The sequence below is a fragment of the Uloborus diversus genome, chromosome 1, assembly GCF_026930045.1.
Source record: "Uloborus diversus isolate 005 chromosome 1, Udiv.v.3.1, whole genome shotgun sequence".
NCBI lineage: Eukaryota > Metazoa > Arthropoda > Arachnida > Araneae > Uloboridae > Uloborus > Uloborus diversus.
In genome coordinates this window covers 247,394,506-247,413,397 of record NC_072731.1, presented here as the reverse complement: position 1 = coordinate 247,413,397, position 18,892 = coordinate 247,394,506, and the positions used below count along the sequence as shown (strand labels likewise).

At 32.0% G+C, this 18,892-nt stretch overlaps 1 protein-coding gene across 1 annotated transcript in view; it reads right to left on the bottom strand.

The window, feature by feature from the left end:
• Positions 1-318: 318 nt before the first annotated feature.
• LOC129234230 (carboxypeptidase M-like) overlaps positions 319-18,892 on the bottom strand; it is a 430,473-nt gene continuing 411,899 nt past the window's right edge. The window contains exons 5-9 of the mRNA XM_054868165.1: positions 17,379-17,566; positions 12,867-13,040; positions 9,010-9,162; positions 5,647-5,789; positions 319-2,316 (exon numbers count right to left, since the gene is read on the bottom strand). Coding sequence (XP_054724140.1) covers positions 1,840-2,316; positions 5,647-5,789; positions 9,010-9,162; positions 12,867-13,040; positions 17,379-17,566 — 1,135 coding nt within the window. The 3' untranslated portion in view covers positions 319-1,839. The remainder of the gene's footprint in view (positions 2,317-5,646; positions 5,790-9,009; positions 9,163-12,866; positions 13,041-17,378; positions 17,567-18,892) is intronic.

Genomic DNA, 18,892 nt, shown 5'->3' with positions numbered 1-18,892 from the left:
AAAATCCATTGAATGAAGTTTTTACTGCCTTCATTTTTAAGTGAAAAAAAGCAATGCAAATATTTACAATCATATTGATGTTGATTGTTTTTTGTTCTATGATATGTTATGATAGCTTTATGTTTCGAAACCAAAGATGTATTTTTTTAAATAAAGGTCAAAATAATTTTTTTCTCCAGTGCCGAATATATAATTTTCTTGCATTCATATTTTTGAGTTATAGCTATCAACCGAAATGCTACCATTACTAAACTTTATTTTGAAAAAGATTAATACAGTGGTAATAAAAGTGCAAAATAATTATTTTTGCTAATTATTATACATAAACCAAAATTTCAAATCCTTTGAATAAGAATTTAATTTTCATTTTGCAGCAAGCCAACCAAGTCTTACACATTTATTACGTTTAAAAGCCTTAATATCACCCTTATGAAAATATTGAGCAGCATTACTAGAAAAAAGCTTATTTATCATTCAGAATTAGCCTGTATACTGCATTACCTTAGTTTTAACTTATTAGCACTAAAAAAAGGGTTAACAATTTAGATATTTTACACCAGTAAAGCTTTTTCTTTGCGGTAAAATCGAAATGTGTTTATGAGGGGATAGTTTGAAGACATGTATAAGTACATTGCTTCTTATTTCTAAAACAACTGCTGAAGTTTTTAATCGAACGTTTATTATTGATTAATAAGAAACTAAGAACTTTGAGTGTTTAATTTTTTTCAATTTTTGAAGTCCATGTCTCAAGTTTTTTTTTCGATATATGTAAATACATCGGTAATATTATTACCGATATATTTGCACATATCGCTAATTATTGATTTTATTGGTAATTATTGGTTTATTGATTAATAAGACACGTAGAGCTTGGAACTTTTAATTTTTTTTTCAATTTTTGAAGTTCATGTCTCAAGGTTTTTTTTATCGATATATGTAAATATATCAGTATAGGTAAATATATCGTATTTGTTACATTATATTGTTATTTTTTAAAAAAATCTTGAGAATGGGGGAATGGAGAAACAGGACGAAATGATATTTACCAGTTAAAACTGCTATTCTAATTAATATATTGTAAGCTGGTGAAAACTCTTTATATATCTACACATTAAAAAAGGGTAACATTTAATTAATATAACAATCTAGTAATCAATACTAGAAAAAAAGTGGATAATTAAAACGGGATGTCCAGTTTTCGAAAGAACAATTTTACAATGATTTTAAAAAGCTTACATTTCAATTTACTTCAGCTATCTCACAATACAAACAAAAACGACTTAAAAAAACATTTAAAATAAATTAAAATTAATACTGAAACATATTAAAAGTAAAATATGCATACATTTTCGAAGTTTTATTTCCTTCAATAATTAGCGACTAAAATGCTTTAGGAACACGCTATACTTTAAAAAATAGTTTTTTTTTTCTTAATCATTCTTCCGGAACCTTCATGGCAGCTATCGTTTATGGAAGATCAAATCGGTATGTACAATATATACAGTACCCTTAGTACTGTACAAGCAGATAAATATCAACTGTTTACTCAGAATTCTATGAAAACAATACTTTCGGAATTAAATGAAAATCTAATGAGATGCAACTGAGAAAACATTCTAAACGTTTAACTACGCGTAAATGAAGTTGATGAATAAATTAAAAGCTCTAAACCAATAAAAATTGAAAAGGATAAAAAATAAAACTTAGATCAGTATAACTTTTTCACATAGTCCATGACTTAGCTCAATATCACTTATTATAGGAGCGTTGTCTGCTTAAAATATCTCCTTCAACGTCTCAAATTTTAAACAATTATGATAATATTTGCGACGTTTTCTATTAAAGTTGGTTTAGTCGAATGATGGCATTCGTAATACAGCAGAGACTGATCAAAGCCGAGTGAAACAAACAATAACCTCCGTAGCAAACAGCAGCTGATACTGCATCAGCTGCAGGCACAAGGTCGAGATCAGTCAGGTTAAGCCTAACTTTGTCATCTTCTTTGACAATGCCGATTCCAGAATAGTATTCCGTGTCATCTTCGGACAGTATCTGCGATTTGTCGTTTGAATCGTCCGATTTCTCGTTGCCAGACAGCTGGTTCATGGCAGTGCTACTGTCTCCGTTTGCCGCCGCACCCATGGTGACGACATTGTCTTGAACGTTATCGAACAGTTTCTCCCACGGGCCTTCGGAAGAAACCTGCGACTGGTCACTTACCACTCTCGTTGGATGCATGGTGATGTTCTGGATCGTGACGACCTGTGAAGTCACTATGAATTCAACTTCTGCTGTTTTGTAGCCGTCTGCTCTGACCTAACGAACACAAAAAGAATCTGACATCAATGAAATGATACAGGATAAATCAAGCACAAAAGAACTGCTGTTCATTAAAAACTGACGAAACTCCTAAAACTGTATCAAATCTGAAATTCTATATAGACAACATAAAACTATTGATAATTTATAATTCTTTTTTTAATCATACCTTCTTTTTGTGCTGACAAGCTTAAGTGAGAAATGAGACAGTGAAGAGAAAAAGCGATTTAAGTACACTTTTTCAAGATTTGAGTAACACGCGGGCAAGGCTCAGAACCTTAGACATTGAAAAGTTTTTTTTATGTCATGCTATGAAGCAGCTCTTGTCAGAGCTACTGGCACTATTTCCTTATCCAAAGCAGAGGAGAGATTATCCCACCATTTGCACTAGCTATCTCCAAATCTTTTAATTTGTCACTTACATCACTTTGCTTTTCACTGCCTTATTTTGTATCTAATTTTTAAATTATCCCTGACAGCGCATGTCACGGCTAAGTTTTAGAGACGCCACTGAGAGTCACAATGATCGCACTCACAGAGTTGCGACGTTTTACAAGTCATGTTTGCGAGTTCAAATTTTGCTGCAACGTTTAATATTTGAGAAATCACTTAGTGACACAATAAGACGTAGCAACGTTAATCTTGGGGCGTCGTTACGACCTGACATTGTAGATGCTGCAGCATGTTGACTAAAGTGACGTTTCGCAACCGTCGCGTAACCTTTCTTTTAGGGTCCGATTTCAATCAGTGCGCTGTTGTGAATGCTTTGGATTACATAAATTAGAAAGTTAACAGTATTTTATCTCCGTTTTACATTTATATTCTTTATTGAATTGCGTTTGTGTAACCTAACAAGTTGGTTTGGCTATTGTGTACTAAGCAATTACAAAATCTTGCGTATTATTTTTATGTTAACGTTTTCTATTAACTTTAGAACCCATAGTGTAAAATAAATAAATAAATCGTTATCGTCTGTTTCTTCTTGTTTCCATTTTAAACATTAATTGAATCGTTTATTTCAGAGATCAGTCAAGCGCCAAGCTCTGAAATTCAGAAAAAGCATTTTTATCATCATGTTAAAATATTTCGATAGGAATTACAGTATTTTCATAAGGATGGAACACATAGGAGAAGGATGTCGTCAGTGAACCGGCTTCATGACTAGACCGCGAATATATTTCCCGAACTGTAGTTTGTCGAACTTGCAGACGTGTAATCAGTTTTAGTACCTTCCTTTGTCTGAAAACAGTCTACTGCAGAGTCGTCAAGCAGATAAAATTACTTCATCATATTGTTAATCTTTCAGATAAGATTTTTACCATTATCTTACTAAATATTGAGATTTTCATTTGGTTATAACATGCTTTGAATATCACTGATCAATTTAACATGAGCATTGACTTAAAAGAGAGTCTTTTCCCTCTGAAATAGGAACATAAATAAAGAATTATATTTTGAAAGTAGAGAAAACGCTTTCGGAATTACTTCCGAAAAATTAAGGGAATTGGCTTTTCAAGAACCTGAGAAAAATAACATGTCCCACAAGTTTAATTAAGTCAAAAAGTAGTCTGTTAGTACTATATTCTCTGGTTATTTGAGACTTAAGCTTCTTGTTTCAGTAATAAAATGGTCAATAAGTTCTTTGACATTTTAGAGAGCAAGTACAATCTTACGTCTAATGAAAATTTCAAAATGGATTTAACAAAACTCCTAACAGTTGAAAAGAGGTTGCAAAGAGATTAGCTAAGAACGGTGTTGCACAGGTTGGGAAAATATCAAGTGGTGAACGAGGTGTGATGACAGCAGTTGTGTGTGTTGTGTGAGTGCACGCTTCTTTTTCATCCTCCTCTTATCCGAAAATAAAACATTTTAGAAAATAAATATCTTTTCTATAACTTATTGTTATTTGTATTATTTATTAATCGCCTGTTATAAATATTTGTAAGAGACGCATTGATTTTTTAATTTGATCCATCGGTGAAAACTCGATGGTCTATCCATAGCAACTGGTAGCCATGAATGGACCACATGCTAAAATATTTATTTTAATTTTCAGTCTTTATTATATATATCTATCATGAAAGTGAATATTATTATTAAAAGAGAAATAGACTGAAAAATTGTTTCAATAATTAATGTAAAATTTGAGTTGGTTTTTCTTTCTCAGAAAATCGAAAACTTATGTGGTTCATTGAGGGCAACCTTCCCCCATTTAGATGTACTTATTTTTCAATAAAAGGATTGTAATCTTCATTGAATACGAGGGCAAATCAAAAATTCTTTGCACCAATTTTTTTCAGCCAAAATACATATGTGAATACAAAGCGACCTCCAATGAACGGCACTCATATCAGTCATTTAAGATGGCGGTTGTTCTTCAGCCGTCCACTACTTATGAACATCGACGTGTTATTCATTTTCTACGGAGCAAGGGACAAACACCCAAATCAATTCACAGGGAAATGCACTCCCACGGAAAAGTGTCTTTCTTTGAGGTGGACAGCGTGCTTATTCTCCACGGCAATGCAAGGCCACTAACATGTGGCAGTCTAGACCGTTGCTAAGCTCCAGTCCTTTCGCTGGGAGAATCTTGAACACCCTAAGTCCAGACTTTGCCCTTTGTGATTTTCACGTTTTCGGTCCACTGAAGAAGTTTCTGGGAGGACAGAGATTCACATGTGACGAAGAAGCCAAGAACGTGGTCCGACGGTGGTTCCACGCACAGCTGGAAGAATTCTACCACAGAGGGTTCTCTAATTTATTGCTTCGATGAGACAAATGTCTGAACCGGTGTGGTAACTATGTGAAGAAATATTGTAAGGTACGTACTTTTGTAAATACCTGTAACTACCTGTTTTTGGCGAATAAAAAGTAGGCGCAAAGACTTTTTGATTTGCCCTCGTGTATTAATACGACGATAGAGATGTCTTCCTATTATTTGAAATTTTGGTTTTTGACTGGTTTAAGTTTGACTGGTTTCAGAAAAATAGAAGGAGCAGAAAAATAAAATTAATTAGTATGAGTTCAATTTTAAACTCTAATAACCATTTATTACCATTCCAAGAAACTAAACTGTATTCTCGAATTCTTAAAACAAAAATACCGACTAATTAAATGAAAAACTCTTCTTTCTGATTTCGAAAGCAAGTTATAGCGCATGCAAGACAAACAATATCTTCTAAAACTAAAAGTACACCACCGTTTACCAAAATTAACATGACAATATAAAACAACCTATCAGCTAAATTCAGTTACATAAAATCTTAAATTTAAATCTTTTTACGACAGAGCTCATATTGAGGTCGTAATAAAAAGGAACAGACTTACTTCGACCATATAAGAGCCTGGGAGCAGAATCCTCCAAAATTCTCCTTTTTTAGTAGAAAAGAAGGTTATGTCTCGTCCACGAATTTGAAGAGCAGCCTTCGGTATGGGGTTATTACTCGAATCCCTCACTATTCCTTTCACCCCTGGAATAATAAAATTGTAAATGCTTGAGGTAATTTTTGGAGACAACAAACTTCATAACGTAAGGAAGAATATTTTAGTGCAGCTTTCAATAAATGTCTTTTTGTTAAAAATAAATAGTACTTCTTACATGTAGTTTGTGCACTGTAATAAAATATTTATTTGTATAGAGTGAGAAAAAATGTTTGTTAGATTCTAAGAAGATTTTATTTTGGAAAAACTACAATAAAGTTTACGATCAAATGAAAAAATGTAACCGACTTCGATGGATTAACTACATTGTAACTGCTACTTAAATAATATGATTAAATTTTTCTTTATGGTAACAAAAGTATATATGTAGTTTTTTATTATAAAAATATCGTCACTCAAAAGTTTGACTTAAATTTCTCCATGATGTGCAGTTTATTTTAAATTATTTATTTATTTATTTATTTATTTGTTTTTGAACAATTAAATATAAAACTTATTATTTTTTAATGGAATAAGGTATATTGATAGCTCTTCGTCCAACTTAATAAGTTTATTTTTATCTGACTATTATTTTACCGACTCCAGTTTTTTAACTGCATTATTGTCATGGCTACTTAAATAACGGAATATAATCTTCTTTTATAGTAATAAAAGTATATTATGTGTATATTTTGAAGCATCGTCGCTGAGAAGTATGACTTAAATTTCTCCGTACACGCCAAAGTGTATTTTAATTAATTAGCTTTTGAACTATTAAAAATAAAACTTATTTATTTTTTTGATGGAATAAGGTATCTAGGTTGAGTTGTTTCGAACATAAGAAGTTAGTAAGTATTGGACTATTAATTAACGTTCTACTTAATGAGAAAGTGTGCAAACAGAAAGAAATATATTTTCGGGTCTCATTCTCCTGCCTTCCTATACCTTATTTTAAAATATTTATCATTTAGTCTGGATTTTATTCATTTTTGTGTTGCGATGCTTTTACGATACATTAAACTTTCTTTTAAGCTCTGAAAAAAAGGAGAAGAATCTGTTTAAGACAAACGTTGAGAGGCAAAGGCTGGAGCAGATAACGCTATTAAAATTTCCTTAGATGTCTTTACATGCAACTTCTCCGTTCTCCTGTATCCTAAAGCTTTTAGATTTCGTTTAAAATTTTAGTGTTTTGCCCTTATTTTTAACATACAATTTTAGTTGGATTTCAAAAGAAAAAAAATAAGCATATTTGCTGTGAAAAAGCTTCTGCTTATAGTTAGTAATTATATTAGTGCAAGCCATTTTTTTTGTCAATCGGTTACTTGGAAAACTGTTGAAACTAGGGAAAAAATACTTTTAGATGTATATTGTCTCCTGCCAAAAATGTAAGCAATTATTCTAAAGGAAAAAAAACAAGAAAAAACAAGGAAAAAAAAAACAAGAATGCAACATAAAGTAGAATGCATAGCAAGGTATGCTAAGTGTGTTTGAAAAAGAAGTGACATACCTACAAGAAACATTTTTTTAACCTACAAACGTTTATGGTAATTTCTACAAGCTGTTTATTATAATGCATTCCTAAAGGTTCATATGAGGCAGTGAGAAGCAAAGGGATGTAAGTGGAAAAATTAAAATTTGGAGATAACCAGTACACTGGTAGGTAAACCAGTGTCTATCCTCTGTCTTGGGGCAAGAAATGGTACTATTAGCCCAGGTAGTTGCTGCTACACAGCATGATTTAGAAAAAAAAAACTTCAATGAAAGCCTACCTAGGAGCTACTCTTTAAATGTGTTCTACTCAAAACTTAAAAACGTCCACTTGCATCCCTTTGCTTCTCACTGCCTCAAATGTAAATTGAAAAATAGATTCATGCAGTTAAAACCAAAAGCGGACTTTCAACTTTTTTCGTAAGAAAACTGAATTACACACCCATTTTTGCCACCTAACTCCACCTTTGCAACAAAAACGACACTTAATAACGTAACTTTTCATACGATTTCCTTAGAAAAAATTTCCTTCATACGCTAAGTTTTTTTTATCGTTACTGTCGACGCACAGATTGCCATTTATCATTGGCCTCTGAATACTAAAAAACAGCAAAATGCCTCCTGAGGAGAAATGTAGTTGCATTTTCTTATACTAGAAAATTTCATAGAAATGGTGGGAAGTTTTTCCAGAAATCAACGAGCATCCTTTTCCGCATGTCAACAAGCATAGAACGCTATATTAAATTCTATTCTTCGGGAGAAATGTGTTCCTCCACCAAACCAAACAAAGTTCTGTAGTGTAAACCTTGTATCAGACGGAATTCCTGTTAGTATAACACACAGCTCGCTTTTTAGCAGAAAACATCAAATTTTTAATATATTTAAAGTACTACAATGCAAAAGAAAATTGGTTTAAAATAAAATTGTTGCCAAAGGAGAAATATATAACTTCCAAAAATATGCAATGACATTTTTAAAATTACGTCTGAAAAATCACGTACGTCAAAAATAAAATTTATTTCAGATACGTTTTTTGATGTGAAAAAAAAAAAAAAATGACCGTTCTGACTATCAATCTACAATTTGGTATTATTAAGAATAAGGAGGCATTTATTTCACTTTGTATTGTCGCACAACAATATTTTCAATCTCTGCAGCTTTCTAATTTTTTGCTTCAAAAAATAATTAACAGAATAAATAAATAAATAGTAATCCGTGTTACTAACTGCCGTTAAAGGGTTAAATTTCTCCAAGAGGTACTAACATTAAAAAATACATATATTGTTGATAAAAATGCATTTAAATAAGTCAAATAAATTTATTTTTTCTTCTTTTTTTACATGTTCAATGCCAAACGTCATACTTAATAAAGTTTGTTCGAAGCAAGGTGGTCGGCTGGATCAGAATGGTGAAGTTTTTTTTCGTAGAATAAAGAAATAAAAAAGCCCACCCCTCGTCCCCTAAAGTGTTGAAAACTTAATGGAAAATAACTCATAAAACAGAAGTGTGGAATGCACAGGTCTAAATATATATATATATATATATATATATATATATATATATATATATATATATATATATATATATATATATATATATATATATATATATATAGTTTTTTTACATTTTCTAATATTTTGTTTTCGGCATTCTCTCTCTCTTTTTTTTCCCGAAATATTATTATTTTTTTTTTCAGTTTATCAATTTTTATATTTTATCTTTTACTGGAAAGTATCAAAAAACATAGCGCAATTTTAACGTCATATTTTGAAAAAAAAATACCTTTATGCACTTCTCCAAGGTAATGCAAAAGTCCTTTTCTATTTTCCTGCCAATATCGAGGAAGGTCGGTTCTTAGCGGGAACTTACAGCACGAAATTTCGAACGTTACCTCCATTGTTCCACCCTTGATGTAATTGTAATCTTGCATACCACCTGAAATTGAATTAGAAACATAAAGTAATGTTTTTTTAATCAAACAAATAACAAAACGCTTTTGTTCAGCAATCAAGATTGCTAATTGTTTTCATTTGACCGTCCTTGAATTCCGGTTCCTTTTTCAACCCCCCGTCTCCCTCTGCAGCACCACCGTCGATCGGCTTCCCGATGCTGCTCCTCTAGCGAAAGTCGTCTCCAGGTTGAGTCCATATTTTACACACACGCGCATACATACACGCCTACACACACACACACACACATACACGCTTTCACACACATCCACACACTCGTGACTGCACACACAGACACAAACACACACACACACCTACATACACACTCGTAATTGCGAAAAACATAATTTGAATTCCAAATGTCAAAATTAAAATTAACTTTTTAATTTTTTATTCTCATTTATTTCAAACGGGAAATTGATATTAACTCGTACCATACAGGTTTTTTTTTATTTTATTTTTTATTTTTTTGCAACCAAAATTGCTAATAGCTAAAGCTGATATTTTTAGAGAGGTCTATTTGCTTTATTATTAGTACAAACAGCACAAATCCAGCTTATTTTTCTTGTAGGAAGTCAATATCGGAAAAGGAAGGAATTAAAGTAAAATATTTTCGAGCAGATAGCGGTTAGGAACAAAGTTTTTTTTAATAAAAAACCAAAAATACAGCTTTAGGCTTTTTTTCAATGGGGCTTCAAGGGCTCATGATCCTCTCTGGATCCATGCCTAAGCTTTATGGGAGAAGTGGTTCTCAGGCCCTGCGTTGTTGTGTTGCTTACCTTAGGTCCAATGATATCGTAATTATAAAATGGTTATTCTTGAAATAACATGAAGTTTAAAATTTTCTTTTACAAAATACAGTCAAATAAATTCTTCCGGAATATGTTGTTACTTTGATTTAATCTGCTTTAAATTTAAAAAAAAAAAAAAAAAAAAAAAACTTTTTTTTATTGCAGTTCTATGCAGTATTCTAACACGAATGCTTTATTTTTTTTACTATGACAATTTCGCACATAAATTATTGAATTTAAATATAATTACTTTGCATATATTAGTATTATAACTCCAACTAATCACTCTTAATCAGTGATTTTTTTGCATAATATTTGGTTGAAAAAGAATCTAAAAATATACTTAAATTAATACAAAATTATAACTTTTCAACATACAGAACAATTTATTGCAGAATAGAAAGGAGAATTTTGAAAAGAAAAGTAAGGAATGTGATAAAAATAAAATAAATAAGTAATGTGTGTTTAAAACTTGGCTGGAGTCTTTTTCTGCAAAAACTTTTATTTGTCAGAAAAAAATTATTCTTTTTTTTCTCTCGTTACGATAAGCTATCCATGTGTATGTTTCAATCTAAGTCCTGTACCTTTGTCTGTCCCAATTTGTCCAAGTACAAAATTAGTATGTGGAAAACTCGTAGCTTTCAAGTAAAGTTGATAGAAATTAATCTAAATAAATTTTATTTTTTAAAATAATTTGCCGCCACTCAGTAGCAATATAAATAGTAATTAAGCAAATATTAATGATGGCTTCTCTAAAATCAACATAAAATGTATCCAGGATGTTTGATCTAATGATATCAAAGGTCTAATAAATACCAAACTTAATTAAAGAAGCCAAGAAACGAAGAAAATAGTACCGTGATTTTCAGCGTTTGTTTGTACATCTTAGGATGATCCGTTTTGATAAGTTATTTCTCATTTAAACTATCATTCCTGTAGTATGAAAAGTAACCACGTGCCGTATTGCTTACTCATGCATAAAATACACTGCTCAAAAATTCTAGCGGAGCAAACAAAAAAGTGAAGAAAACGATGCGATTCAGTTTTTACACTAGTATTCTCTTTCTGGTCATGAACATTGGTTTAGTACTAATGAAATTTTCGTATTTGCTTTCTACTACTCTTCAAGTTATGGAAGCATTAGTTTTTCAAAAGTTTTTATTGCATGTATTTGAGTAAATTAGTTGAAAATATGTGTCTCCCCCCATAACTTTTTTTTGATAAGTGCATACTTGCATTAAAAAGACTAAAAAGGTAAAATGTCAAAAGTTCATTCATAGATTTAAATTCCGTTAAAAACTATCTCCAAAAATATGACTGCAATTTTTCAAATGCATTTTTTTAACTAATCTGAAATTAGTACACGAAGCATAATTGCTGTTATACTAACATGCGAAATGACGTCTTTCTTTGAAATTGGGGTTCTTGAAACTTCGAGTTATAGGTAATAAGAAATGTGACACACATTTTTTTTTTAAGTAAAAATCTTTTTATAACATAATAGCATTACATATGGCAAGGAGAGAAGGAGGTAAGGTAAAAGACACTTTGCGTTAAAAAGAGGGGAGGATGAAATATTTTGAAAAAAAAAATTGACATCACATCAGCAGACAACCCCTAATGATGTCAAGGTTTCAGTGCATGCAGTTTTTTTTTTTTTTTTTTTTGACAGAAGAATTGTAGTAAACTGGAACGTCAATTCTTGACTGATATTTGTAACTAATTTATGGTAACGGCACCTTTAGTTGAATAATCTTTTTTCATGGTTTCGCACACGTTCCTCTTTTAAATCAACGAACAGTTTCTCTTTTACATACAAATAATTCCAATACTCAATAATATGTCCCAAACTGACCTTTATAAAAACAAATTTCCTAAAATACTTATGTAAAACCTCACCAGGGAAGCACACGACTAGTTTGAAAATGGGGGATGTAAATGTAAGAAAATAAAGGCAGGTTCAATTTTAAGAAAATTTTTCAAATTTAGCTAGAATTGGAAGTTTCTAGAAACAGTGCTTATCTTGTCGATATTTTTGAATGTAAGCAAACATACTGCGGCTGTTTAAGTGAACATTTTCAGCCAAATAAACAGTTTTTTTTTTTTTTTTTTTTAATATCTCCAGATTTTAAGTCCACCTATCTCGATTTCAGGGAAACAAGTGCAAATTGTTTGTGTATCAAAAAATATGCTCAACTATGCTCTTTTGATTTCTTTAAAGTGTTTTCATCAATATGCTAATGTGTGGTTTCCTGGTCAGACTACTATTACTAATACAAAAAAAAAATTAATTTGAATTTTGACCTCTTGAATTCAAATTATGTTTTTCGCAATCACGAGTGCGCGTGTGTGTATGTAGGCATATGTGAGGGGGGGGGTATGTGTGTTTGTGTGTAGGGGTATGTGTATGTGTGTGTAGGAATGTGTGTTTGTGTCTGTGTGCAGGTATGAGTGTGTGGGTAGTTGTGTGTATGAGTGTGGTGGGGTTTTGTGTGTGGTGGGGAATATGTATGTGTGTAGATATGTGTGTTTTTGTCTGTGTGCAGGAATGAGTGTGATGAGTGTGTGGGGTCTGTATGTATGTGTCTGTATGTATGCGTGTGTGTATGTATGTGTGTGAGTGTTTGTGTGTGTATGTGTTTGTGTATGTGTGTAGGCGTATGCATTTGTGTGTGCGTGTAGTTGTGTATGTATGTGCGTGTGTCTAGCATATGGATGCAACCTGGAGACTGTTTTCGCTGTAGAAGCAGCATTGTGAGGAGCCGGTCGACGGTGATGCTGCAGTGGGTGCTGGCGGGAAAATAAAATGATAGCACATCAAAACAGTCAGGAAAGAACCATAAGCAAGCGTGATTGCTCAAAAAAAAAAAAAAAAAAAAATTTCATTTGTAAATCAAACCTGTCAAAGGATACCAGGCCGCGCCATTCGTGGTACCGTTGGGGAAGCCTGGAGTACCATCCCTGCAAGGAATCCCGAGATGCATGTTTTCGTGATTGAAGGAATAGACTGAAGCTAAATGCCGAAATACGTCATCGTCAGGAGTCAAGGAAGGTGAACTGAACGTCGAGAACACTGAGAAGAGAATGTAGATTGTCTACTTATTCAAAACTGTTAATGAAAATGTACATTAACACAGGGTTGACTGGTACAATTATCTGGTTGAGTTTTTAAACAGAAAAGAGTACAGTTTCGGAACAAACGTAACTTAAATATTTTTAGCGAAATAACCAATCTAATTAAAATACTTATATTGTGATATATGTAAAAATAACAGTCAATTTTGTTTGGCCAACATATAATCTTTTACAATAAACATACTTCTATTAAAAATTGTGCAAATATTTTTACATTACGTAAGCATACGTAGACGAATGTTTTTTGCGTATGCTAAGCTTTTTCTACAACCTTGCACGTTTAGAGATAGAAGAAAAACACCGAGTAGAATTTTTTCAAACCCCCCCCCCCCTGTTACTGGATTTATAAACTACAACGTATGCTGAATTAAATGATAAGTCACAATTAGTGCTTTGTGAAAAAAAACTCTGATGCTGACGTTGACATTTCTATTGAATAACCCTATACATATTTAATATCTTCTTTTATCCCATTTGCACATTAAAATTTCTTATTAGAAAATTTATAAGTTACATGCACTTAACTGCTTCTTAGATTGAATAAAGATATTTACATTCTATTAAATTTTACTTATGAACTAGAAAAATTCAAAAATAAAACAAGGATTTATAAAGGATAAATCTGGTAAAGAATTTAATTCATGTAGCTTAATATGTTATAGGAGCTAACATCCAATTTTCTTCAGTTTCAATTTACCACACATACAAAGTAAAAACTAAAGATTTAACAAAAGGTTTTTAATAAAGATATTTTTGGATGAGTTCTGTAAGAAGTATATATCTTAAGAAATTATATTTAATATTCTCTACGAAATACATCCTAAGAGTATTATATCCAAAACTTTTGAAGAAATATTAGAATTGTTAAGAAATATTATACGTAATGAATATTATATCTAAAATTCTTCATGAAATATTATATCTAACATATTTCTATACTAAAACATACCATTTATAAGGCTTTTAATACGCATTCTTTTCACTGAAAATATGGAAACAGCTTTGATGCAAGTATTTATTTAAGAACTTCTTCTTTTAATTTTCCTACTAAATTAATAAGCAAATTTTATCCGTCGTTACTTCATCTTTTAATTTCTGTCATAGAAACGATTTAGTTTTGAAGCTCTTACAATCATAAGCATGTTCTGTATTTAGCTTGCATTTACATCAAAGCCAAAACTGTTGTTTGTATAGCGCTCGTTTAGAAGAAAAGTGCCACAATAAGAAATTTTAATTTTTTTTTTCGCTTAAAGGCCTTCAAATGATGTAATCTTCTTTGGAAAATAATAACAGATTTTTTGTTCCAATATTAACCACTGGAGGGCAGAGAAAACTAACTTTTCTTAATTGCCTGAAGAGTTCAACTTCAAATGCTTCTCCTGTAAAATTTCATTTCTTCAAATTGTGGCCTCTTTCTTCCAAATGAGCGATATAATAAAACAGTCATAGCTCCAAACACATGAAATAAGGAAATACACAGAAAACGCAGATACTGCGCATTACTTTTCTGCATAATCTCCACAATTTTAATATTTATAATTTAGCACACCCCCTTAACTTTCCTACTTTTATTTATTTATTTATTTATTTATTTTTGCAGTTTTGTTCTCTAAAATTTCAGCTGTTTGTTTAGTTCCATTACTCCTTCTGGCATCTTTGAGAATCCGTTCCAGAACCCTCTTGTCCTGAAATATCCGGGCATTTTTTTGCGTTTCTGTTGAAATAACTTTCTGTAGCACGTGCAGTGTTCCAATGCAGCACTAAAGAAAGTATGTAGTCGATACGCCTGTATATAGCAAGAATTCTAGCTTTACGTTTCTAATAAAAAAAATAAAATAAACTACATCTTTTTTCACTAGAAGATATTTTTTTTTATCACTAGAATTTTTAAATACCTTTATTAAAGAAAAAAACTTAATCAAATTATCAAAATATTTCGGAAAACAAGGAGAAAAAGAAGCTGATTAGGGTAGAGCGCCTAACGAACGGTGCATGTTCACTTACAAAATTACCAAAAAAAAAACTCATTAAAAACTAGTATTTGTTACATGACATTAATTACGCTTTAATTAATGTGAGGTGCCCTTCTCAATTAAAAATGTTCCCACGTAATGATAATCTCCAGTAATATATAAGGAAACACCTCATCCATATTTGTAATGCATTTAAATTGTTAAATTTATTTCATTTTACACAAAATGCCGAATGGCAACACCTCATTGTTGAACAATAAAAGACGCACGAGATGGTGTTCGGTAAATTTTCAATTTAATTGAGCGGAGACTTCTTGAGGTGTATCAACGTTATGGGTGATGTTAATAAAGTGATTGATTTTTATAATATTATGGAGTCAAATTCATATACGAAATTAGGGAGTTGGTTTATGTCTCCCCGACTCTCCCAAATATATTCAGTAAGTTACCGCCCTATAGCTAGGGCTAAGGTAGAAATACATGAAATACACCTTAGTCAATTCCAGCCGAGGACTGCAGTTTCGTGCTTATTAGCACACCTGCCCTTGCCTTCAATATTCGAGTTGAACCGAACCATTGTCTCGGTCGTTCGTCTGGTCAGTGCTAATTCTGTATTAGCTACCAGTTTGTTTGGCACTCTTGGCTCCCTTAAGAGGTTTTTCACCTCCAGCTCAGTCACTCCTATGCCGGGCTGATGAGTGCTAATAAGCACGAAACTGCGGTCCTGGGCTGGCATTGACTAAGCTGGCGGTGTATTTCATGTCTCCTAAATATATTTAATTGTTATTTTAGAAATTTGGAAGAATTTTTACGATTCTGCGTCAGAATATTTGGAGTGCCAGATAAAACACAATCAGTCACTGACCCAGTGATGAACACGCCTAACCAGCGGACAAATGCAGCAGTTTTTTGTAGTTTTCTTAAGGAAGTTTCTACTGGCAGTTCATTTCAGAAAAGAAAATTTTTTAACTACGAGCTGTTCATTCACTGGGGTGTGTCCACTCCGGAGTCCAGTGGTGCTCATGCTCAGCCTGGCCCTCGGATAAGAAAAATGTAGGCACCACTGCCTACATAGTCTGACTTATTTGACACATTCTGCTTTATTTTATTGTCGATAAGACTATCAGATGCTTGGTTGGAAAATAATGATAAATACGAAGTTTCGTGCCGACACACATAGAGAGCATATTTAATTACTTATGACATCTATGAAACCTGTATGTGAAGGGGGTCCGAAACACAAAAATCGTCAAATTTTGCATTTTTTTTTTTTTAATCATTTGAAAAATTACTCCGTTTTCATCTGCTTAAAAGGACGTTCGAACCTTGTTTCTATCTTAGTTAGAACGAAAGATATAATTATTGTTGTTGCATGCACCTAACTAATGTGTATTTAACTTTAAAACTTTAAACGCGTTTTTCTCCATGATGCAATTTTTCCCGATTTCTTGCATTCAAACTCTTAAGTCAAAAACTGATAAAGTAATGAAATTTGGAGCATATCCTTTTCAAACAGTTTATTTCAATTTTTATTATGCGAATTTAAAAAAACGTTTACTGCAAAAAATGATTTTTTTTAAAAAAAAGTACCTTCGAATTTTTCGAAATTTTTCTTCAAATATTTTTTTTAAAATTGAATCAATATTTTTTTAAATCGCCGAATAAAAATTAAAGCCTAGATATTTGTGCATAATTTTTTGAAAAAAAATTGAAAATTGACCAAGAATATTTTGAGTTATAGCAATTTAAAGCAACCCCATTTGAAAAAAAACAATAAAAGAAAAACAAATTAAATTTAAATAAAAATATTTTTCTTTAGTATTTATGTTATGATTTTACTTATTAAATAGATCGTGAATCAGTGCAAAAAATTTCAAAGCTCAAAAGTATTTAATAAAATTTTTTTTCAAAATGTGTCCCGCACCCCCTTAAATTTCAAAACTGCGCTGCAACATTTCATGTATGTACTTCTTCTTCATCAGCACAACAGCCTGGTGCAGGCCAAGGCTTTCTCCGTCTGCTTCCTCCAGGCGGTACGACACGTTGCCAGGTTTCTCCACCTGTTCACTCCCAAAATTTTTAGGTCCTTCTCAACACTATCCAGCCACCTTGTTGCTATTCTTCCCCTTCTCCTTGTACCCTCAATCTTCGAAAAAGTTAGCTTTTTAACCGGGTCCAGATCTGCACGCCTAAATACGCCCCCAACCATCTGATTCTATTGGCTTTAATTACTCTTAAGATGTTGGGTTGTCTGTATTTATGGTATTATGTATGTACTAGAGAAGAAAAATATGTTATCTTACTGTTACTGGCTTCGTTATCATAAGGATAACTTGCAACAAGAGCTCCCCCGTGAATATTTCCCGAAAGGACGAACTGCGTCGACTCCAGCCAGTCTATTACCGCTTTCGTCTCTGGTTGCAGCTGTTTGTTGTTTGTTTTGAAGTAGTCGGGAAAGTTCCTATTCAAATCGAAACCTCGAGCATTATATCTGAAATGAATTACAATATTAAATATTTGGACAATAAAACACTAAGTTACCTACATGATAATAAAAAGTAAAGTCTACCACAACGCTTTAAGGTATCCGACTGCGTTCGAAGACATTTTTATTAAAAAAACAACCTGGACATGTTTTTAAATGTTATTTTTTAACTACATATGTTTCAAAACTATGAAAAAAAATGTAAAATCAAGGTTTTTAAATATTATTTTTTTAAAAAAAGGATAAAATTGAAGAAAAATAGCGAAAAAACGTGTCTTACGCTAACAGTTATGGACAAAATCTGGTTCTAATCACACACAAATCCTTGCAGTAATACATTTGCATGGCATTAATGTGTGTTTTGCTCTAAAAGTTTTATTATTTAAAAAAAAAATACAGAAATACAGCCGAACAAAGTTCCTATACTGGTATTTTTTCGTAAACAAATGCCTTTGTTTAAACTTATCCGCATGAAAATATTACTTAATAATGAAATTCAGCTTAGCTTTTAGAGGAAAACATCAAGCATATTTCAGAGAACTATCTCAGAAAATTTCACATCAATACTATATAACATTTTGAGATATTGTTACAGTAGACAGCTTTCTTCAAAAATATCGTTCTTCAGAAAACGCGTTAAATGCAACTCCCGGTCAGGAGTTCAGTGTACGACTCTGTAATAATACAGCTATAACTTCAGTAGTAATTCACGTAGAGTAAAAACTAAGACAATTTAGGAAAGCTAATGAATCAGACTACGAAATGAAATCATAAAAACAATTACGAATATTTTATTGAAAATGTCGATTTTAACGCAGTCGGATACCTTAAGTACGATTACTATACAGGGTGTTCCGTTTTAACCTGCAAGACCTTTATTTTCGCAACCGTTAGTCCCAGATGTATACTTCCAACTGCAAAAATGTTGAAAACCAGATGCAGACTTCAGATATTGAAAGTTTGAAGCAAAAATTAAAATGAGTCGAAAAACACGAAATTTAAATTTTTATACGGGCCCTAGGTCTCCCTAACTAATAATTAGAGAAATAATTTCCATTTAAAACTATTACTGGCACAAAAAACTTGACATTTGTGCGACCAAAACTCAAGGAGATATTCCAGTTTAAAGTTTTAAGGGACCATACAGAAGATGAAATTGGAACTCATTGCTCTTTCAGAAGAAGGACAAGTCGTCAAGGTAAGAAAAACAAGGTATTTTTCATTGCTATTAAAAAAAAATGCAAATGTTATGCCGTGATACGCAAAAACACACTACAAAACCTCGAATAATTTGAAAAATCACACTCTATGCACACATGTACTTTGAAACAC